At 34.8% G+C, this 25,225-nt stretch overlaps 2 protein-coding genes across 4 annotated transcripts in view; one reads left to right on the top strand and one right to left on the bottom strand.

Moving 5' to 3' along the window:
* Nucleotides 1-254, bottom strand: part of LOC105204605 (acyl-CoA synthetase short-chain family member 3, mitochondrial) — a 34,984-nt gene extending 34,730 nt beyond the window's left edge. The window contains 1 exon segment of the mRNA XM_039446525.1: nt 181-254. The gene's annotated coding sequence lies outside the window, so the exon portion shown is untranslated.
* A 5,831-nt stretch (nt 255-6,085) lies between these two features.
* On the top strand, nt 6,086-25,225 carry LOC105204614 (myosuppressin). Of its 3 annotated transcripts, none has more exons than XM_011173762.3 (3): nt 6,086-9,001; nt 21,502-21,701; nt 22,512-25,225. In XM_011173762.3, the coding sequence occupies exons 2-3, from the start codon at nt 21,509-21,511 to the stop codon at nt 22,598-22,600; spliced, it is 282 nt and encodes a 93-aa protein (XP_011172064.1). In that variant the 5' UTR covers nt 6,086-9,001; nt 21,502-21,508; the 3' UTR covers nt 22,601-25,225. The 3 variants fall into 3 exon arrangements, with proteins under 3 accessions (XP_011172064.1, XP_039302458.1, XP_039302457.1); XM_039446524.1 differs by lacking the exon at nt 6,086-9,001 and adding an exon at nt 13,079-13,219; XM_039446523.1 differs by lacking the exon at nt 6,086-9,001 and adding an exon at nt 13,813-13,888.

Below are 25,225 nucleotides of genomic sequence, written 5' to 3'. Positions count from 1 at the left end.
TAGATTTTTTACACTGCACAATAGCTTTTTTTCATGCAATTTTTTCTGTTTTCTTGCGTTATTGTTGTTTTACGTCGCATATCACACACATATACACACACATATATGTATATATATCGCTTATAATATATATTATGACAATAAATATTTATAAATATATATACTTTATAAATACACTACTTTATAAATACTTGTAGAAAGAAGATGTGCTTAGGACATGTACTTAGTGGAAAACTAAAGCCGTTCCTTCACAACTGAAAGCAAGACGTGTAAAATCGCATATCACGTGATACTTACGTTTCCTGAGTGAATGTTGATCCACAGGTCATCGCATTAATTTTAAATCATTACGATGGTAATTTGATATCAAGTTCTAACTGCAGAGAACTCAAGATGAATAGCAGAATCCATTATAATTGCACGCGTCAACGAGCTGTTGCTATAATCCATAGCTTTGACCATAGTGCCTTTTTTTTGAAAAAAATTGAGGTCGGTCTTTTATTAAGGATTATTTCTTTCAAACTACAAATTTGTAATTGATCGGTTAGAGGTTTAGCTAGCTACTCGCTTCTCTCCTTCTTTTCTGAATTGTGTGAATTCCTTCACATAGTAGTGCATAAAAATGAAGCAAAAGAGATGATATTATAAATATTCAAATGTTACGTTAAATACTAAATAAAAATATTAAAATAAATATTAAATAAGGTATAAAATAATTAAAAAATTTATTTTAAACTCTAAATAAATAAATTGAATAAAATTATTATCAGGTCTAATACGTCTTTAATTTTCACAACACTTATTTACTTTGTTTTAATCGACAATATAAAAAAAGATACGTGTCTTATATGCATTTTTTTTACTCTGGTTTTCCTTCAATTCATGCATATGCACATTTTCTAAATTTGCTTGCGAGAGTAGTAATTATTAAAACTGATAGTAATTGTATTTATTTTATTCATTTAGAGTTTAAAATTTTAATATGTCTTTAATTTTAATAACATTTTTTTATTTTGTTTTAATCAACAATATAAAAAAAAAACATGTGTTTTTCATGTGCATTTTCAAAATTTGCTTGCGAGAGTAGTATTTATTAGAATTGATAATAATTTTATTTATTTGATTCATTTAGAGTTTAAAATAAATTTTTTTATCATTTAATATCTTATTTAATATTTATTTTAATACTTTTATTAAAACAAATATTAAATAAGATATTAAATAATAAACAAATTTATTTTAAACTCTAAATGAATAAACTGAATTATTATTAGTTCTAATAATTACTATTATCAAAAGCAAATTTAAAAAATGCGCATATAAGACACGTGTCTTTTTACTGAGAGAATAGCGCGGGTATAAGTGCACAACTACAATTATTAATATTATTATGAATATTTATCTTAAATAACACGTGCAAACGTTTTGACTCACTTTGAAGTACTACTCAGCGTATTTGATAATAAAATTTTGAAAAATGTTTAGTTGTCATCAGTCTGCAAAGCAAGAAACGGTCGAGTCACCAATGGTTTGCCAAATCCGTAGCGGCATCTTTACACGTAACGATGTCGAAGGAGATGACACTTTTATTTATAAATTTTTGTATATTCTATTCTAGATGACAAACAAATTCTTTAAGTAAAACTACCGCAAGGTGACTTATCAATTGAAACTGATGAAGACTAATGAAGCCTTGTGGATAATGTTTATCCTTAAGAAATATTCTTCTGTCGAAAGTGTATAATAAACATTTTTTGCTCCGTAAAGAGTGTGTTCCTTGTCTCAAGTAAAACTGTTTACTGAACATATTAAATAGAGTCAATCCGATTACATTAACGAAACATATATTACATTAACAAAGCAACAAATGTCTGGCGGTCAAATCATAAATATATAATATGAATAAATAAATACGTATGTAAATAAGAACAGAGAATGTATGACAGAATATATGACAGAATGAAAAGAGGTAATGTCGGACAAAAATATAAATAAATCAGTGACGAATCAACTATTGAAATTGTAATAAATTACAAATTATACATTGTTCAATAAAATATTGATTCTCTTATAATTTTTTCAATAATGAGAGGTACGCATGATGCAGGCATTCGGTGTCTGTTTGCAAATTAAGACTGTTATTTTGTAATTGAATATGGAGCGTTTTAGATATTGACCATCTGCTTAATCGAAATCATGATTACATTTTAATCTGTGTTCGGTAATAACAGAACGATTATTCGTGTTCCAATTAATGTGGTTGTGATGTTCATTCTCGTTTTTAATTTTGTACTGGTTTGTCCTACGTATGACGCATCGCAATCTTTACATACAATTTGGTAAACTACATTTTCCTTTAAATTCTTTGGGAGAACATTCTTCTGCACTTTAATAACTCTGCTTAATTTATTGAGACTGTAAAAAAGCCAATTTTACATTTAAATTGTTAGTAATAGTCTCGAACCTGTCTGGTATTATATGGAAATATATGGTAACAAAAACCACAGAGCTTTTTCTTTTATGGTATCGTTATCCATGTTATTGTCTATTTGTTTAAGTGTGTTTTTATAAATTAGAGATTTAAAGCGGCTCGCTTTGATTGTCTCGAAAATAAATGTAGCAGGGTGGTCATTAGTTAAAAAAGTGTTTGCAATAAATCCAATATTTTTTTTGTATATAACATATATATTAATAATGTAATACGCGCAAACTCGTTTACGTGCACAGCCGTTAATCTTTAACACTCGATTGATCGAGTTACACGAAGCCCGAGATTCTCAATTACTCGTATTATTGTCGATCGCAATCGAATGCGATCAAAGAAAACAAGAGGCGTGAGTTTGTATTTAAATTATAAACAGTTCAATGGCTCAACATTGAACGACAAACAATAAGCCGACAGATGTTCACGGAGTAAAGAATTAATTACAAGGAGGAAGCAACGATGAAAATATCGAGTTTCGATTCCACTCATCTTTTTCAAGAGCGTTCTCCCAACAATTTCACGGTTCTATAAAAATTAGAGAGAGAGAGAGCTGAATGAAAAGAGATTGTTTCTCGTTTCCTTTCTTTTTCAACGCTTTTGATACGGCTTCGAGATTCGAGATTGTAGATGAAACGCGTTGAAACAGCCTTCTTCTTGCAGCTCTAATCTCGAATTTCGCAAAGTCACAAGTCACGGCGGAGTATTCCCTTATGGAAAAATACTATTGGATTCGCACGGACTCGTAAAAAAACTGTTGGAACTAATAGTGTACAATACTGAACCAGAATGGTTTTCCAATAACTTCCAATAGCTTTTTTTCGCGAGTTTCCATCGGCATTTCTCCATGAGGGTTTCGAAGATCGAAACGATATTCAACGCTATTCGTTGCAGAGATCGCGTAAAGATTCGGCGGGGAATTTTTACTTTTTTTTTTGCTTTAACTTTAAAAAAAAAAAGAAAAGTTACTGCGAAGCTGTCGCGTTTTTCAAGCGCAACCGAATGTTATAAACTGCGCTTGCAAGTTGGTTCTGACGAAGGAGAATATCCGTCGGTTTTTTCTACACGATAGACGTATGCATATACAAACTGTACGTTGCATATTGTGTGTAAATGACAATATACAATTGATGGCATGTTTCGCGTTTCGACGTAATATTCTCGAGGCGTCAACGCGACGGCGACGGGTGCAAGAAACCGCTCGTGCAGTGTTTCGATTTCAGAGGCAACATCCCGGGCGTTACGGCGAATGAGACGTTCGCAAAAGTCGCTCCAATTTCTCCCTTTGATTCCTTCGCTTCTTGCCATGCGCGAGGTATTTCTCCTTGAATCCGCAAAAAGTTTGGCAACTGGCACCCAATTTCGGGGATGTCGAGTGCGAATTTACATATGTTTTATTAATGCCCGCGAGACAACGCAGTAAGCAGGAAAATACAATACAATACAGAAAAACGTGTTTAGCATTTGTGACTGTAATAGCAATTGGTAAAATAATTATGGTTAAGAGTTAATTTTTATTATTATTATTGCAATACTAATACCGAGGGGGAATTCACAACCCAAAATTTTGTACACCAATGCCGATTTTTGGCATTGCTGTAAAACACTGCCGACATTTTTGTACACTGCCGACAATGCTTATTGTTAGTCAATGCCTACAATGCCGTCAATCCTATATTAAAATTAAGGCAATGCCATGCAATTATGAACACTACCGCGTGCCCATTATCATACGCCAATGCCTGCACAAGAATTCTAAAGCTTTCCCGAAGTATTCAAAAATTTTTGTGCTCAACCCCATGATCGAAAAACCGACTCTGAAGTGAGCTCACCACTCCCCAACCACTGACGACAATGCCGTCAATATTATAGGTCACTGCTTACTTTTTTCGGCAGTCCACTGCCGAAATTTTGTACACCAATGCCGGCTGTGAATTTCCCCTCGACTAATACTATAATTTCTGGTAAAAAATTGTTTATTTATATAATTATATATAATTGGTTATAATTATACAAAATTACATATCAAATATGTTAAACGCAATCTTACATATAATATATTGATGAAAAAATTCTTTAATTTTATGCTGTTTCTTTTCCCAAGGAATTGCTTATAATCTGTCGTTTAATTTTTGCGACAAGCGTGGTCACTCAAATCACCGTCACTAACATTACTTAACTTTTTGCGATTACAAAAGCGTTAAGTCATCCATCCAATTGGTCGTCGGTCAACATTGCACGACTTCATAGATCGTATAAAAACTGACATTTTATAAATATTTAATATTCATGGATACATCTTGAGAAATTTTATGAGATAGTTTTTAGTTCAATAAATGCTATCAGAAATAAATGAAATACGTATATATAATTAAGATACATACATTTTTTATAAATAAATATAAAGTAACAGTTTTTACTGATTTTTACATATGCGGAATAGCATCTGGAATAATTTTTTCTGTTATTCGTTTAAATATAATATTAAATATTAATAACGTATAAAATATATGTTTTTAAGGTTTTACGTTTTATAATTATATAACAGCTACAACACGTGATGTCTTATACATATAATAATTATATAAATTTATACATGAATTATAAGAAATTTTATATAATTGTGTATAAATGTTATGTAATTACAAGTAAATTTACAATGAAAAATTTATGCATAATTATGTATAACAATTACGCAGTGTTATACTATAAAATTATATATAATTAAATATTGAATTCTACATATTTATATACCTTGTTTAACAATGTTATATAATTAAATGTCATTTACATATATGAACATTTCTGAAATAACCTTGTATTTATCGTTCTATCAGTATGATAAAATTTTACTAGAAATTATGATAATTTCAAATATCAATATAGTAAAATATCAAGATATGAGTAGTACAAATAAAATAAACATTTCTACATAGTAAATGCACAATCACAATTATAGTGGATATAACTATTTTTTAATATTTGCTTACTATTTACGTAATAGTAATATTTCAATAACTATTTTTTTATGTATATATAGAAAAATTAACCAATTACGTATTTAGTATGAAAAATATAAATAACATGGCATCTTTATAAAAAACTTTTAATTTATCAAATTTCTTTATATAGAAAAAACGGTTTCTTTGTTAAAGTATCTAAAAATTTAGCTAGATACAAATTTGAAAATAATTTTTTAGGCCGTCAAAGTAAATGTATAAATGATTTTCAAGTCTGACAGGCAATGCTGCAAGAAGTTTCGATATTCTAACAAGCATGCTTGAGTATCTCACATAATTATTTTGACAATCTTACCAAAATTTTTTCACATTTGTATCTAGTTGAGTTTTTAGATATTTTAGCAAGATTCTTTCATGTGTATGTACATTGTGCGGCTCTGAAAGTTTGTCTTGGGTCTTATGTCGTCACGTCGAAGGAGGCAAGTTTCTTTCGTACTAGTTAACAAAAAAGGAAGATAAAAAAAAGACAAATTTTATTATACGTAGACGTGATCGTACGTTAGCGTCACATAAGTGACGCAAATGTAAATCGCATAAAAGTACGCTGTAAAACGAGTTCTCGTGGCGCGAAGGTGTCACGGGCATTCTGCATAAGAGAGTCGATGGAACTCGATCTTCCATGAAATCGAATTGCAACATGGTTTTCTCTACGTGGTCGACAAGGGACGAATGTCAATGCACACGCCGCTCAGTTATTGTATTCCGGAGCCGCAAGTTGCTCCTCCACATCGAGAGGACACCCTAGCTGTCCACCGGGTGGAATGCGAACGAGCGGAGATACAAAACTCTGAGACAACGCACCAGACATATCAGATACGTATAGAAGGATCGGGTGTAGTCGAAACTCTTTTGCGTGTTTAGGTAACTACGTAGAAAGCGTCCGGAGATTTATCCTCGTGGAAAGTGAGCACAATTATCTCACGTGGCGCAAATTTTTAATGACTTAATCAGCATTGTGCATCTTTTAGCTAGGTTCTTATTTTATATTTTTTTTTTTATAGTTTTGTTTATCACGTTCTTTCTCCATATTACACTTTGTTTACTTTGTCTTTCTTTGTTTTTATTACAGGCGTTACAGAAGCAGCTCAGCTGATGTCTCATCGTTGCACATGCACTTTTTTTTCAGATATTTAACTTTTTCTTTCAACGATCGTTATTTTTTCTATCCGTGGCGATAACGAATTTTATTGTTTCTTTATAAATATGCAATACACGACGTTGCGATTAATCGAAATCACAAGGCGACATAAACTGCAATTGGATGCCACTTTAAAAAAAAAGATCGTTACTTTTTAATTAACGATAACAGTTATGCGTTACTTTTATAAAGTAACGTTGCCAACCCTGTCATCATTATATACGAAATAATTTTGAAAAAAAATCCTTAAAAGAATCGTTACTTCTAGGCTAGGTTCATTAACGTGACTATTTCAAGACAATAATTTAGAATAAAAGCTTTACAAAGGTGTAACGCTCTTATTAGTGCATTTAATTGTAAGTTGATACACAACAGACGAGAGGCCGCGACGCGGGAAATTCCGAGTTTACGTGGGAGAATCTGTCGCCTACAGCTTCGCGAAAAATCGTTAATAGCGTAGCTCGGTATTGCACCTGACGCCTCACAATGCTCCGAGTTCTAGTAGAACGCAAATCTGAATTAGAACCGTATCAATGCAATTTCTATCACGCTATTAATAGTTACTTACGTTCAGCATTTATCATGGCAGGCTAATATGTAAATCGCGCGCAATTTATTTATTTATATAGAACATCTAAAAAGTCTGTTCCATTCCCTATATTTCGAAAACTGTTCAAAATTATGAAAGACCGCCAAGTACGTGTTCACGCATTTCGATACTCTTTTATGCGAGTTGGGAGATAGAGTAGTCCCTCGAGATGATCGAACACGTACGCGATTTTTCACGATTTCGAATCATTTTCAAAATAAAGGGGATATAAGGATTTTTAAATATATTAAAATATTTTAAAAAATAGAAGATTATACGAGAGCAAAAAAACATGTACATGATCTTTTTGCTAAGTTTAACAAAATACGAGCAGACATGTGAAAAATTATTCCAAGGAAGATTTCCGACGTCTGTGGGACGTATGAGTAGTTCCACATACATGTGTGATATCGCATAAATTGTATACAATTTACTGTATATTTTATCTACACATAAATTGTCCACTACTTTTTTTTTACTTGCCGTACATTCCACCTAAATTTATAGACAAGTAAAACGACACGTATCACACCAGCATGAGATCTTAATAACGACGTAAATTACTCAGCGTGTAATGATAAAAGTCATACGAGGACTGAAATAAAGATTAAAAAATTGCTTTCGTACAGTATATTTTCCATGCAATAATTAAACAAATATTGTTTAATTTTTTTTTATGTCACAAATTGTCAGTTATGGAAACAAATTATAATTTTTAATTAAAAATTATAATAAAAATACAAAGAGAATATGTTAAAACTGCGAATATGACACAAACCATAAAAGATTATCTTTCACGTAATTCCAATTGATATTTCTGTATTTTATTATTATACATAAATTATTATTATTATTACTTCCGTACATGGCTTATCTTGTTTATCAGATATTAGATATCTGTTATTATTGTCGTTATTTATAGTATAGTATTAGATCACATGTTATATATTTCATATCTCAGAAAGATCAAAATTGTCTCATAACGCCTCACGTTATGCAGGGCAACTCATGCAACTTGCATCATGCCCCCCCCCTCTCTCTCTCTCCATCCTCCCCCACGAAAGCAACAAGTTTGACCTCGCGTTATGTAAGTTTGTCCACCAAAATCGTGAAATTTTTATTCCATGCGTATCGAATGAGAATGTGCGCCGCATCGCGATTCCGCGCCCAGGGTGCGGTAAGGGCAGCGATGGGGCGGCGAGAGAGGGTAAGTTACGCGTCGACGTATGATTTCTCTGGCGCCCCATGAAACGCGCATGGCAGCTGGAACGGCGCGTATTTAAGGGCTGATCTCCGGCTGTTCTCGCCACTGTCACACGGTTCTCGCACGGGCCTCTCGCCGGCCACCCTACGCGGCGCTCGCCCTCGCAACCCTTCGTCTCCTTCATCGCCGAGAGCCGTCGTCCACGTCTACGTCCGCGACACTCGACGACGATCTCCACACGATCTTCTCGTCCACGTCCACTTGGTCCATCTCGCGCGCCACTCCGCGGGACATCCCCCCCAAAACATTATCGCATCGTCACCACTGTTCTACCACCGGACGTCTGTCAGAGCTTCAGAGGTCATTCACGGAGCATCGGGGCTTACTTCATCCCCCTTGCGAATTTCGCGGTTCCGCTTATAGGACAACAGCCAACTCACAGTCTGACAGTGCGATAACGTGCGGTAAAAGGGGTGAACGAGGAGCGACGAAGCCGTAGAGGTCCTCTGCTTTCGCGATACTGACGATCTCTTCTCGACAACCATCTTCTTTGCTATCTTTGCGCCAGGTTGGTACGGTTTTGTTTATGATTTATAGAATTATAAATTATCGTATCACATAAATATATAACACATGTCACAATATATAAAACTATGTATACACTAAGGGAAAAATTAGTAAACAATAAATATTTATTCAAAAAATACTAATGAAATATTTACTACATGTGAATTTATGTTTGTTTCATACAAAAATCATTAATTTAATTTAAGTATGACTTTTTCTTATGCAAATAAATATTTATGTAACGTTAGTAAATATTTTATTAGTTCAAAATATTTATTAAAATTTTAGAATTTTTTCTCTCAGAGTAATAAATAAAATATTTCTTCTTATTTATAATTGAAAATATTGGAAGAACTCTATGCAAAAGTACGCATCGGTGCCGAAGAATTCACACAGTCATGCCCGAGAAATTCACAGAAGAAGTTTTTACACGAAAGTTTAAAATATGTTGTAGATAACTTTCTTCTGGAAAGACTTAAAGATTTTGTTTCTTATTGCCTGATGTACAATAAGATTTTCATATTTACCTAATTTAGGGATTAACTGTATCACCACCTACTCTCTTCCAGGAATAACGTGTACTCCCACGCGAAGAATATAATTTCATTAGGGATTGAAATGTTAAAGCGATTTGAGGCAATCGAACCAACGTAATTTGTTTCAGTGCCATGAAAATTTTCTTTTTCAACGATTACCTGCTCAATCATTTGATTTACGTACCGAACGCTCGTTCGTATTTTTCATCGGCGTACGTGTGCTGGAATGCAAGCACAAAATACGATCTTATCTTGAGTTACAGCGATATAAAAATAAATATAAATACAATTTGCCTACTGAATTCCGATGTTTGAAATTAACATACAGAAAATTATTATTGATGAAGCACGTAAAACTTTCAGTATTACTAATTCTCGATTGGCATTTCTTGTTATTTATTAAGATATGTACATTTTCTCTTGACATTTTTTTTCTTGAAAATTCTCTCGTCGCTTAGCAATGAATTTTACGAGCACAGAAAAACGCGCGAGCAAAAACTCGTCTGTATTTTATATACGGATCAAACATTTGACGTCGACGTCATTTGACGTGTATATTGCGTCATCTACATATAAATCGGATCATTCGTTTACTTCATCATTAAACAGCTGTATTTTACATTGCATAGAATGTGCCAGAATTGAGGAAAAGTAAAGAAAAAAAATATTCGTTCAAAAATTCCGATCTCGTAAAACTGTTTTTGAGATTCTAATAATTTTTGAATCACGAGGAAACGAGCGCGAAAAACTTTTCCGCGAAATTAAATTTGAACAGGAACAAGTATATTAAGACATTATTGGGTTCGATATGAAGTAGACTTTAACAGACTAACTTTTAATTAGAAATTTAATTACCGACACACAAGATACATTTCGGAAAGTTGTAACAAATTGTGATCTATCCTCTGTTCTTCTTAAAGAAAATTTAATTTATAATTTTACCATAATTCTGAGAATTCACGCTTATCTATACTTATACCGATGACGCGGAAAGCTGGCACACAAATGTGGGCCGCACCTAATCTTTCAGAGTATCAATTCCAAAGTTTGACATCTTAAGTTTATATTCGAATAAGTCGTTACGATGAAATTGATTGCGAGAGAGTTTCAATTTTATTTGACTATTTGGGTAATGTGGAAGACTTCTGTCTGTCTACATTAAAAATATCGAACTTGGAAATTGATACCTTGAGAAATGGGATAAACCGTCTTTCGATATTGTCGTGATAAATACGTTTAAAATAGCCTCGCAGCTCGTCACGTAAGTACATCAAGAGAAAAAATGGTTGCAATTATTTGCATAATTTAATTATAATTTATAGTCATTTTCGGTATCAATGATTATTTTTAAGTTGCTTTAATCTTGCAAATTATAGTTATTAGTTATCATTACTATGCAAATAAGCGTTAAAAAATAGTTATATTTACTATTGTGATTGTATACTGAGAAAAAGAAGTTGTTGTTAACTAAATTTTTCGACTTAATTGAATTTCTTCAGTTCAAGTATTTATGTATTTAACTCAATGCATGAAACACTTAAACTTTAATTTAAGCACTTATATATTTAACTTAAATACATAAATAATTGAATGAAATGAATTTAGTTACGTTAACAACTTTTTTCTCACTGCATTTATTATACTACGCAGAAATGTTTATTTTATTTTTTACCATCTTACATCCTTATCGTGATATACCATATTAATATTTCAAATTATTATAATTTATAAAATTTTGTTCATAGAATTATAAACACAACGTTATTATCTTGTTAATCTAAAATAATCTTGTTATATATAATTATTGTGCAATAACTATAAAAATGAAGCTTACCAATTCTATAATTATTTCACCATGTAATTAGAGTCATCAAACGTCTTTTCTCCGTGTGATCAACGTGCTCCGATGAGAATCCAAAATGTCTACAAGTTAACGTGTATTAATTTTACGTCGATAAATTCAGCAGCTGTCGATACTTTGGTACTCGATTACGAAGTACCGCACTGATTATTACGACAGACCGGATTTTCGTTTCTGAATTTTAGTTCGATCGTGCATGAAACGATGAACGTTTCTAATACGCGAGAAACGAACATTAACAATCGGATTACGAATCGCATATACCGGGATTGATTTAATTAATTCTCCCTGTATTACCGTTACATTACGATTTCGCGCGATGATTTATGAGCTTATTACTATAAACGAGACATAACACGTGGCAGTTACAAATGTCATTCATTAGCATTCAATCAAAGCCGGCCCTTAATTAATTATGTGCGCGATTCAACGCGCTTATCTTTTCTTTTCACTCGTTAGTCTTTAGATTCATCTTCCCGCGCGGTAATTGGAATCACCGCAGGGACGGGAAGGGGCAAGGAGAGATTAAAGAAAAAAGACGAAATCGTAAATTAACTGCTGTTTAATATGTATATGTATACACGTATATCTTCTTTCTCGCGTAAGATGCGAGAATTAATTTTCTCAGAAGCTTCCATTGTTTGCGCGTTTTCATCGTGGAACGAATCAGAGAAACGGAATCTCGCAATTATCCCTTAAATATACCTTTTTCTCCCCCCCTTTTTTTTCTTTCCCAGACGATATTGAGTCGTTTCGTTCTCACTAAAGGCTCTTAATCGACTGTGCGCGATATCTCGACTGTACATTTCGTGGGACGTCTCGTAAAGAGACGGGTCTCCGGGCTCGGAATTTCATTCTCATTGAAGTAAATACTAAGAATCGTGCGCTGCCCTGCTCACGGACAGCTTAAGAGCAGCGCGACCAGAGAACAAAATCTCTCCCGGAGCGCGACCTTATTGTACCGAAACTATTATGGTATTTCGAACCGCGAGATGAAGTTCGCGGCTGCAATATCGCGCATGTAAGTGAGTGGTCGAATGGCTGGCAAGGGCGGGCGGGGGGCGGAGGAGCAGAGGGTTTTGTTTAACGTAAAGTTACGAAATTCGTAACGCTAACTTTCTCCGGGATGCGAACGCGACGTCGGGTACGCTAATCCCCTGTACGGGCCGGGGCGGGGTTGCGCGACGGGCCATCTCGTGCACGACACGGCCTCTGCGGCGTCTCTAATACCGTACGTAACTTTCGCAAGTTTAATCGCGATCGTAATACGATGGCACGAACTCGTAATTCCATATCAGCCCCGCGTGTACGCCGGTATCAACATTCATATCGTATTCGCGGACATCTTCCAGCTCTCCCGTGCGCGTCACATCAAATCGCGCTTGATCTAACGAGCACGACCGTTGTTCCGCCGCGTCGTCAATCCGCCCGATCTCGTCCTGAAACTACGCGAGAGGTTTCGGTGCGCGGCTGCACGGATGCTCGAATCGCAGCGGCAAAACGATAAGATCGATGGTGACATTTCCAATTTGACTTTATCTCGTGAATGACGCGCGTCTCAACGTTCGCGCTGATTGTGAGATAATTTCCGCTATCCGTTGACAACCGTAAAATTCCCTCCCAGTCAGTTATTGGAAAGCTTAAGAGCTACTTGTTCCTTTTATTAAGGAAAAGATATTACCAAGGGTAAATCTACGGATAGCGGAAATTATCTCATAATCAGCGTGAACGTTGAGATAAAAAGGACGACTTTAGATAGCCTGACTATTAATTGTTACTAGCTTAACAGCAGTCAATCAATTAGCACTATTCAGTTATTAATGTAAGTCGATTTTTAATTTTCTTCTTTTATAAGTTTATAATATTTTATATAAATTGCTTGAATTAAGCAGCAAATACTATTTATATTTCAAGTGTTTCACAAGTTTATATATCCGCAAATTTATTATAAGTTTATTATAAGCATTAATTTTATTCAAAACGTATTCCGAATCTTAATAACGCTTCAATCAAGAATATTAAGTTAAAATAAAAAAATTTGATTTGCTCATTATTCTGACTTTTCTTCGATACGATTTTATAAAATTTTTCTAAAAAAATTATAAATTCTTTTTTTTTTAAGTAAATAACAATGCTTTTCTAAAATTGAGTATATTTTAAAACAGTCACCCAAACAATGTTCTTCGTTAAAGATAACCATTGCTTAGAAAATAAACTCTTTTCTTATCAGTAGAACGGATATTTTTCTGCGTGCAGTAACTCTTAAACTTTTAATAACAGTTAAATTAATAGCTTCGTTAAAATCACAGTGAACAGGGACACGTGGCTCGTTAATGCCACATTTCTCCGTGTTAGACTCATTAAAAGCTTTCTGCAACACTCGTAGGTAAATTAAAAAGTATGGAAAGACGAAGGTAGTGCTGCAGTCACGGGGAAGTACATTGTAAGGAGTCCCCGTCCTAATGGATCCCCAACCAGTGTGCGCAACACGGTAATAGAAAGAGCTCGATTTGTTAAAGTGCTCCTTAAAGTACAATAAACGTAATACAAACGGAAGTCCAGTTTTAGACGAAAAGTTCTGTCATTAGACCGCCAACTGGCGCCTCGAAATGCGATACCTCGGAATGCGAATTGTCACGAAATGCCAGAGGTCTCTTTCTCTTGCACGTGGACGCCCACGTGAGTGACTTATTGCCTACGAAGCGAATTTCCTTGTCTGACGTTTTCTCCTTTCTCTCTGTCTTTCTGCCAAAATTATAGGTACTCGCTGGAATTGCAACGACGCGGCGCGACAATGCGTGGGTATTTGACGTAACAGAGGCGAGTGACGTTCAAGTTAGCGAATGTGACGTAATATAATGATTGCGCTCGTTGGATACCCTCGAGAAACATAATCGACGAAATATGAGGGATCATGTTGACTTTCGTTGGAAGCGATGCGAAGAACGTCAATAACGTTTCGATATCGGCGACGAAAACTTTTTCAACAGTTCGATTTCCTTGCTTCGCAACTAGAAAGTTATTTTTGAATAGACAGAAATATCGGGAAAGTTTTCTACGCACTCCACAAGAATTTACGAATAATAAAAATATCGAACGACAGATATAAATGAAAAACGGAAACAAAGAAAGAGAGAGAAAGAGAGATTAAGAGTAAGGATTACACTTTTATACTGCAGGCATAAAATCGACTGCAGTCGAGCCAGAAAAATTGGGACATTGGCACGTGAATCGGAAATTTCGATACAGTGAACAAGGATATTCAGAAGTTCGAGAAGTTGGAGAAGTTCGATCATTATCTTTTGTGATCCAGATTTATTAAAGTCTGAGCGCCTAGGTGAAGATCGTATTATAGAAGAGATTATCAATTGTAGAAAGAATTAAGAATATTTCAATTGTTCCCTGACTAGATCTATTAATATAGCCACTTCAGATTGAAATGAGCTTAATTATTTTGTTAAATTAAATTCGCGTCTCTTTTTTTTTTTGGTTTACGAGAAAAGTAATCAGTGTCTCGGGAAAGATAAGGTGCGAGGGAGGATCCAATATCCTCGATCCTTTTGGATTGCAGATCATCTGTGCGATTGCTCGCGGTGGCGAAAGAAGGTCTCATCATCTCATCCACGGTATTAATATTTCATCACGCCTTCAAAGGTATCTACGCTGAGTCGATTCACGTGATATGTACGGTTCGCGTGATATGTATTATTCCGGTATTATAGAGAAGGCGGAAAGGAGCACGAACGTACAATAGGCACTTTCAAGGTACACGTGTACTTATATGCGTATGCATAACGTTACTCGCGCGTTAATGATTCAGCGGGAAATTTCAGAACGCAATATGTTGCGAAATATGAGCCAATGTATTCCGTTCGTATCCGTACCCTTCTTACACATACATTTCTTCAATTTCGTACCCTTTGGTTTTTTGCAGTCCGCGGCTTATTCCAGAATTCCTTTAACGCACGTCTACACGTACTATATTATCTTTTGTATTTGTTATTTATATTATTAGGCGTTTCATACCCTACGTGCTTTTATTTTACATATTTTTTAAATATAGAAAATATCTAATGATTTTCGCATATGTGAGTTTGTCAGACATTTATTATAGATTAAAAAGTTACTTGTAATATCGAGCCAATAGCGTTTCCGTTCTGCTGCGGGATAAGAGCGATCAGAGTTTATCGCGCTACTATCTTAATATCGAAGGTTCATCCTTCTCTAATCGCTCTTAAGAACATTTACAAAGAAGCCAAAAGTTTCATAATTACCCTCGACCATTAATCTCTCGAATCCTCGGTACAAAATCTCTCTTCCGTAAGTTTCGACTTACTCTCATACGCGTATCGCTGTTTTTTTTTTATTTATTTTATTATTGTCATGCCTGATTTTTTTCTCGTGACTGCAACTGCGCTAAGCTTTAAACGCGTAGGGTACACACACAGGCGATAATTATGCACACATCGAGAGACGCGCGCGTATGTCGAAATACATGAAAACACACGTTTTTAGCATTGAGTCGTATTACCTAGTCGTTGCTTCGCTAATATTTACATACGTGCACTCGCAGCTGGTGATAAGTGAATGCAAACAATACTACATTTACTTCTCTTCACGCGTTTTAATTTCGCCGCCCCGCCGTCAAATCACCTGAGCTGTTAAAAATTAATTACATTGCACCGAAAAAATTGTATTCTTAACTTAAGAATATCCCACTTAACTATAGTATGTTTTCCTCTAAAATACGCGCCAAGAGGATTTTCTTAATTTAAGAGGAAAAACCTCTAAAAAGCATATTCTTAATATAAAAAGAGACTGCGTCTGCCGTGTGTGCGGGCGCGATCCAGCGCGGCGTGAACAAATGCGTATCATCGAAAACGTGATGCACGCACAGCGCGCATATGACGGCGACGATCATCTTTGCAAATTAAGAATATATTCTTAATTTAAGAGGAAATATTCTTATATCTGTTAAGAGGACATATTAAGTACATATTTCAAGAATACAATTTTTTCGGTGTGAAAATTAATTACATTCTTATTAATACATACAATACCGAGACAACGTACGAGAGATTGACGACCCAACACAGTAGTTCTTTCTTTCTCCAACTGAATTTGGAGGATGGAAATCCTTTTATTAGAACTGTTTTTTTACGTAATTGTAAAATGTGCAGAAAAGTACCTGTTTAAAAAATAGATACGTAAAAAGAATTTGATATTTCGATCATTTTCAAATGCATGACATTCCTCTTAAGCAATCGCGGTGATTTTGAGAAGTTCGTTAAAGAGACGAACTCTTTCTTGAAGAAATTTCAAAATTTCTCCCGAAAGTTAACGTGCCGCGGAATGCTTTTGAAAAGAAGAATGTCCTGGCAAATAGCGTTTCTTAAAGAAAAGAATTTCCTGGTGTATTTGCATTTTCTCTTTGCTTTTACTTTGAGACTTGAAGACCGTGGGTTTTATTTCAGCGATTTAATTTTAACGAACGGCGTATTTTATTCAAGTAAATTTTAACTTGTGGCATTATCAACATGCGTATACGCATATTCTACCTGTCCGTGCTTCCGACTTAGCATATATAAAACGCGATTACCGAGTTCATCAAGTGCGAGCGACGGTGAATCAGCAACAGGTTGCCTATTTGCTCCGATCCGTGTGTTACAATTGTATGTATACCGTTCACGCTTGTCGTATGCATAACCGCACGGTAAAATATTATTCCAGGAATATACTCGGAGTTCACATATATCATAAGAAATCTTGGGATGTAGCCTCGAGATGTAACCTCGGGATGTGGAAATTGACCTGCGGTGGACAGTTAATTTAGGAAGATTAATCGCCTCCTCATTAAGGCGACCACGATAAGATTGCAAGGAGATATCCTAGAGGATGTCATTCGAGGATAACATAAATATATCTTGAGAACGTCTTCTAATACACGCATTTTATGTTTCTCATTAATTGACCGATAATTAAACTCATTACTTTTTCTTTGTTTCTCATCATTTCCTTTCTCAATACTTGCTTCGTATATTGGAGCAAAAATCATTAATTTTCATATGTTTACAAATGGAGTCTTTTTTTCTTTAAGGAGAAACTGATAGGAGAAGATCTCGTTCGAGTTACCTCGATGGAATCTCGCGCATAAAATTTTTATATGTAAAATTACGCAACAGCGCGTTTTCGAACGATACGGCTAGCTCTCTTCTACTTTTACAAAGACGAGAGAATATCGAATTTATTCGCTCTTTGTTCGCCATGGAAATTTTTGCTCCTCTTCGATACGCTATCCATTCGAACAAAGTAAAGACTACCGGGCGGTGCATCCGAGTGTCTGCGTAATGCGCTGCTTTCTTTCCTCCTCGAATTCATCCGGAAGACTCTCTCCTGTTCTTATCAATAAAAGCCCTATTTATCAGACGTTTTCAGATCGCCTTCTGTGTAAGGCGACCTCCACCTTTCTTTCTTGGATGACTCTTATCGCATCCTTAACATTCCTGTCATATATACAAACTATTCATCTTACACGTGTCGCGGCGGAATACATTTACGGTATGACGCATAGTCTGGGTGCAGTATAATACTGGTAACGCGCGTGTTAAAGTCACGCGAAATGGCATGACATCCACGAGATAAAGAAATATTATTGCTGCGCCTCTAGGCATGCACAAAAAACATTTTATCTAGCTTAAAATACGCTAGTGAGGATATTACCTTAAAAGGACATTTGTCATAGATAATATATGAACTGAAATTGATCTAAGATTAACAATTAAATTGAAAGTTGACTTAAATTATATATTGTATCACAAAACTCAGAGCTTAGAAAAAAATAGAAAAAAACAGAAAAAAATTATTTTTAAATCAATAATTCTCTGTATAAGCAAGAGTATAAAATCTTGAAAGAATTCAATAATCTTAAATAGACATATAACTTGCTTACATGAAAAAATTTATTTTACATGTAAACATTCTTGTTTCTTTATATAAGCAAATTATGTTTATTCAAGATTATCAAATTTTTTCAAGTAGATTTTATCATGTACATACTACATATGATTATTAATTTGATACTAATTTTTTTTCCGTGTAGCAAAATAAATGTCCTCGCGATTACTCCGTTACAGGGTAACAGTCTCAATAATTGTCAAAGCCGATATTCATAATCAATTCTTATATTTAAGACCACCTCAAGTTCTATCTTAAGATATGATCAATCAATGACAGAACGATATTAGTATTCCATACAGCACAGTATAAAAAAAATGATTGCAAAATATTGCTGCAATGTTTCAGCAATATTGCAGCGACATATATAATGTTGCATAATATTAATTAATAATATTGTATTGATCGCAATATTTCTGAAGCGGACATTTGATCGTTATTGCAATATTGCTGAAACATTGTAGCAATATTTCAGCAACATTGCAGCGACATATATAATATAATATAATATTAATATTGATTAATAAATTATTAATAATAATATTATAATTATAATTATTATAATTATTATTTAATAATAATATTATAATTATTAATAATAATATTATATTAATCACAATATTTCTGAAGCAAACATTTGATCGTTGCAATATTGCTAAACAGCTAAAACATTTTAGGAATATTTTGCAATGTTTTTGCTATTCTATGCTGTACGAGATATTACTTAAGATAGTCTTGAAATAAGAATTGATTATGAATACTAATCTAAGGCAGGTATTCATAGTCGATTCTTATTTCAAGATTGTCTTAAGATGCTAATACGGCTATCTGATTGGTTGATGGCATCTTAAGGTGATACTTAAGCCGATCTTAAATATAAGAATCGACTATAAATGTCGGCCCAAGTGTCTGAACTTTACAAGGTATTTTATGCCAATGTACTCGAATGTATTGCTTAATTATATCGTTGCCTTATCGATTGACATGGTTATATTCATTTGTATACACGATGTCACAATAACGTTTGAAGTAAGGCTAATCGCCCTTTGTATCGCAAGTGCCACGTTGTAATACACGTTGTAATATACATTGTACGTCGAGCGTCTCGCCGAGAACCGCGTTACGGCATTCCCCTTCCGTTCGGATTGAATGAACTTCGATATTGCGTACGTGACATCTAATCCTCAATAAACGTCCGCTATCGTTATTGTATCAAGGAAATCGTATGCTTAGGAAGTCGGACCGATAGCCGCGGGTCAATATATGCAGACACCCTCGCTTCTGTTTACGGTGCAACGCGCCTATGAGAGGGGAAATCGAACAGACATTTTGAAAAATTTCTAGCTCGTCATTCAAACGCGTCAGTTGCACAGAGCCTTTCGTACTTTTGGAATTTTTATAATTTCTGATCCTTCAAACGCGCTCGATTTTTTTTTATACCTGATATACGTACAGAGTTCTTTTCTTTCAGCGTAATCGAATGCGAATGGAATGCGGAATGAATTGATAAGTCGCGTATGATAAACCAAATTGAAACAACAATGTGGAAGAAAAATAACTTAGCTGCCGCTACAAAATTATATATATTTGCTATTGGATATTGTACTGTACTAGTTTATTACATATTTATTGTACATAGGAGAGCAAATAAATTTTGTTGCGATAGTCAATTGTTCGATGTTATCAATAAAATTCGTTTTGCTAGAAAAATGGAAAAATTTTGCTGAGTAAACTTGCCCGTAGAAATATATTAACTTGATACTGAAGCAAATAGTCTAGCCGCGTAAAATGTAATAATATTTTTTACAAAATCTCTTATTCCAACCTAAGTGGTATGTACTTAAAATAAATATCTTGTAATTGTGTAATCTAATTCAACCTAAATGATATGCATTAAAAAAAATGTATGGAATCTTTAAATTGCGCCAATTATAAAGAGAATATTCTTTTTCTGCAAAACCCAAGTGGTAGTATTTTTAATTTTCATACAAATTACAGGCCGAATTTATAATCGGCATGTAAAATTCTTCGAGAACGCGATTTTCCCTCAACAAGAAATGATAGCGTTATGAGAGTGAAAAGATATGACGAATTGATTATTAATTTCAAAAACAAATTATGTGAAAAATATCAAGATCCTTATTTTTATAATATTATTCGTTTGTAATGGCAAAGAAAAAACTCAGCTTGTAATACGTCTTTATTTCGCGACAAACGCCATCAAACTGAACTGCGTTGCGCTTACGCAACGTCGCGCGTCATCGGGTAACAAAAAGGGGGCAAGAAGGTTAACAAAAAGGTAACAAAAAGGGTCCGGTCTTCCATCTACTGAGCAATGCCCAAACATTCGCTTTCATCTTCGTGAAACGCGCGCCAATACAAAATGACTTAATTAAAATTAAAAGTAATCTATATTATATGAGCGTTAACATTATTCGACAAAAATTGCGTTAAATTGGTCGTCTACTACTTGGAATGAAGAATCAAAATGATGATATGATCTTTTTACGTTTACCAGACAAATACGATGATTGTCTTCAAGCTGTCAAAATTTGAGCAGGTTTAAATGACTTAAGGATTGATTTTAAAACTTTCCCTCCCCCACCGTCTCTTTCTCTCTCTCTCTCTCTGTCATTGGCAACATTTAGGTACTTTACTAAAACAATTTTGTACACGATCCAACACAAATATTATAATTTTCATAATATAAGCAATGTGGTATCAAAATTTATAAATTTCAAAATTAGTATCTATTAACGAAATTATTATGATTTAATATTATTTTTATCAAAATTTATAAATTTCTATAACATATCGCTTTTATTACGTAAATTAGGGTGTTTAGTAATTCCTGGTAGACTGATTAAATATTACCGATGATAAATGTTTTAAAGGGTTTTGTACGCGTGGAAATATGGATTCACAAATGTAACGAGAATATAAACATATGGACATTGTTTCATCTGGATATGTGTTTTAATTTAATAACATTATTTGTTGAAATCAAATAAATTTGTCTTTCCCTCTAAGGTATTTTCACTTCAACTTAAAAAAAAACCAAGTTAAAGAAACTATTTCATCAATTTGAACGTAATTTTTTTCTGGGTGAAACCGAGAATTGGCGCAAACAATTGTACTCTTCCTTTACAGCCCAAAAATGATGAGCTCGTCGCTAATGATCCTCGTGTTCGTCACGACAATGGCTGTCCTGTCCGGCGAAGCTCTCGCGTTGCCTCCTCAATGCAATTCGGAACTCCTCGACGAGCTTCCGCCCAGACTGCGTAAAATCTGTGTCGCCATCGCCAGAATATGGGACATCAAGGATCTGAATAACTTCGTCGACGACAGAGGTAATCGCCTATCAGCCAAATTATACGACTTTATAACTCTTCGCTCGTATACATTTTTTTATACCTTCTCAGTGTACACGTGGCTCTGTCATGTTCAATTCATATTCTCTTAAAAAAAAAGGGAATCTGAAAAAATTCATGACCAATCTGTATACACTATAAAATATTGTGGTTGAAGGTTTTATAAACATTTTCATATAAACATTCCTTATTGAACATTTTATTTTTAATGAATTTTTAAGCGAGTAACGAACTTCTCATTTGTCGTCCGGTATTTCATTTTCTGGTAATAACTAAATACAAAAGCGACGATTTGAGAAGATCTTATAAGAAGATTGAAAGTAATATTTTTCATAAATAATTCGCAAAATTCTTACTTAAGGGAAAAAGACACATATGTATCTGACACAACCGTGCGAAACTTTATTACATGCTCAGCCTTCAGCGCTTTAAGGGCTTCGAGTCCCCTTTACTCCGTACTTTTTCTTTAGAGAGGGTAGCCAGAACAGGTAGACTCGCGTCGAGTAGTTTACAACTACGAGCTACTGTTACTTCGCGACGGACGCCGTAGATTCACGTATACAGGGTTAATTAGTTTGAACGGTGAAAGGCATGTAGCCCTCTCCTCTCGCAATTGCTCTTCGCGCCTACATTAATTTATGTTATCGCCGCCCGCGAAATCTCCAATGCCAATGTTATCTTAATGCCGCGCCTGAATACGCGTCACCACCCCCATGTTCCTCAAACTTGAGAAGGATTGATTACGGCGATGGGGATAATTATTATGGCTCGCATTTGAATTGCTTTCAGAATACCAGGAGAACTTGCCGCGGTACGACAGAGGCGTCAAGAGGCAAGACGTCGATCATGTTTTCTTGCGCTTTGGGAAACGACGTTAGAACCAGGCACGCACATCATAATCCGCACCCCATTCGCAAGCGATAAACGATTCGAGTTACTCCTTAAGTTTCCCTATTCGATCCGATCGTCCCGTCGTCGACAGAGCGTTCGTGGCGCGAAAATGTGAAAGGAAAACGGAAGGCAGAAGGAGCGAAGGAACCCGCAATCACTCGCCGAAAGACGATCGACTCTTAATATCGTTAGTGGTCTAAAAATTTTCATTCTCGCTGTGTCTAAACAGCGTTCAAGAGACCGAATTGGTCCCCCTCGAGCGCCCTGAAACCCCCCCCCCCCCGGCGTGAAAGTATAAGTGTATATCTTGTTAAATATGGATTTTAAGCGTGTTAGCGCAATTAGTTTTCCCTCTTTGTTCAACAAAAGCGAGAAGTTTAAAGGATTTTAATTAGCAATTAAACGTATATTAAATTGCAGCACCTATTAACGGCCAACGTTCCATTCGTGGAACACAAAAATTTTATATTGCAAAATAATTTCGTTACATAACATAATTAATATAAATAATTTCTCTCCGAAAACACACTTTAGCTAATATCCCGGCGCACGAAAGAGCACTAGTAACACAATAAAATCGTGTAACACTCGAAAAAAGAAGTAAGTAGGTAGTTACGAAAATAAAAGAAAACGAATCCCACGACATTTTTCATCCTTTTCGTTTGGTCTTTCTCCGAACACGAGTGTCAACTGCTAAAATATTAAACGCTCCTTGAAAATTGAAGCGCTGTACACCTCACATTCTACATGTTGTCCTCATCACAAATGAAAAAGTGTCTCGCGATGATGTACAACGTTCCAATCTACACTGTATCACACTGTGGCTGTACCGAATTTACTCGTCTATTAATTAATCAATTACTTAATTGTTAATGCACTACTTTAACTACTAGACTATAGGACAGATTGACATCGCCATTTTACAAATGTAAGAACGTAGGAACGTTGCGCCGCATCGATTTTCACGCCGACTAATGTTTCCAATTAATAGCTCTCATCTTCGCGTCGCTTGCGAGATAATGATCCTCTCCACGTGAAAGTAAAGAGTGGCGCACAAGACCTACGCGTGCGATTTATTTTATAAAATCAAAACATTTTGCAATGCGATCGGGGACACGGGCAATTAGTCTGAACGCAAGATTCAATTTAATTAAATTCAATTTATTTAAATTAATTCCTGGAACGTGTGTTAGAAGTATCTTGAGCTCATCTATATGCGCGCTCCTGCGTTTGCTGTTTAATTTAATTCCATTTATTCAAATGAGGTTTGCTCGGCTTATGCTTCGATCTTACGTGCAAAACTATTTCAAAATTAAAAAGGGACAGATTGGTGGAGTTATATTTTACAAAAGTTTAAATGAATTTTTTTCTCGATATCAAAACATCCAAGTGGAACGGTCGCTATATTCGCAACTTTTCGAATTTCTCGTTAAATATATTATCAGCGTTAAATGTAAAAAGAAAAGCTGTTAAAATAAATTATTCTCGAGCGGTGAATACTTTCTCGACCGAAAAATATGAAAAGGTATTTTTGGACTTTTTTGCTCCATTTCCTCTCGTTGAATACATTATCAGCATGGGGAAATAAAAAAAATGTATGAAAATCAATTATTCTTGACCAACTGACGTTTCGTGACGTGACGCTAAGTGAAACTCTTATTGGCGACTTGGGACAAATTAGTTCTGAGTTAGATAACGCTATGTGTTTGCTCTGTCGGCGCCCTTGGAACAGCTTATATATTTATTACGGAAAAGAATGGAGATTCGAACTAATGTTACACAACCGTTTGGACAAACAAACCTCCGAATTAACGCTAGAACGTTAACCGGTGCCATTTTGGCACCGCTAATAACTTCAATTTTTTCAATTTCTTTTTGTATTACACGGGAACAATTTGAAAATGTGCGAGTATAATAATTCTAATGATACAAATAATATCAATAATACAAAAAAAAAGATTGAAAAGAATTAAAATTATTACGGCGATTCAGGTGCTAAATGGAAGTTAACGATAATGACAAATTAGAAAATAGAGCTCATAATATGCAAATGCAATCAAAGATTAACAATACGAGTCACCTTTCACATAAAAGAAAGAAATTTATAAATTGTTGATTGAATAATCGTTAATTTGGACAAACATCTCGGACTTTCTTCAGTACAACGAGTATTCTATAAACCCGAAGTCATAGCTCATTTTGAAAAAAAATTGTGTGGTCATCAACAAACAAATTTTTTTATCTTGAAAAATACAGATCCAGTTTACATATAACGAGAATGGACGATCCGCATTGTCTGTCGCGACGCGATTCGGCTGTCGTAACCAATTGATCGCGAACCTATTCGAATTATTTTCCCAACTGTCTCGCCAGACCAGTCGCCCCTGTCCCAAAGAGATCGCACTGCTTCCAACGTCTCTACGTCTTACGTCGTCCGATATATTCATAACTCATTATGGATGTGTTATCATTCACGGAACGAACGGTAAGATACGGCCGATGCGACGCGCACTAAAACGCGCGTACCTTGCGAGGTAATAATACATATTTATTATATATAACAGATAAAAAAATATATATATACACACGCATATAAAATGATTCTCTCAGAA

The sequence above is a fragment of the Solenopsis invicta genome, chromosome 3 (assembly GCF_016802725.1).
Source record: "Solenopsis invicta isolate M01_SB chromosome 3, UNIL_Sinv_3.0, whole genome shotgun sequence".
Lineage (NCBI taxonomy): Eukaryota > Metazoa > Arthropoda > Insecta > Hymenoptera > Formicidae > Solenopsis > Solenopsis invicta.
This window is presented reverse-complemented; position numbering and strand designations above follow the sequence as displayed.

What these genes read in the sequence shown, in the direction of transcription:
- LOC105204614 (XM_039446523.1), top strand. Translation starts at nt 13,860, where the DNA reads ATGGATCCCCAACCAGTGTGCGCAACACG. An exon ending in CAACCAGTGTGCGCAACACG is followed by an intron (nt 13,889 to 21,501) that starts GTAATAGAAAGA and finishes CTTCCTTTACAG; the next exon opens with CCCAAAAATGATGAGCTCGT. An exon ending in TAACTTCGTCGACGACAGAG is followed by an intron (nt 21,702 to 22,511) that starts GTAATCGCCTAT and finishes AATTGCTTTCAG; the next exon opens with AATACCAGGAGAACTTGCCG.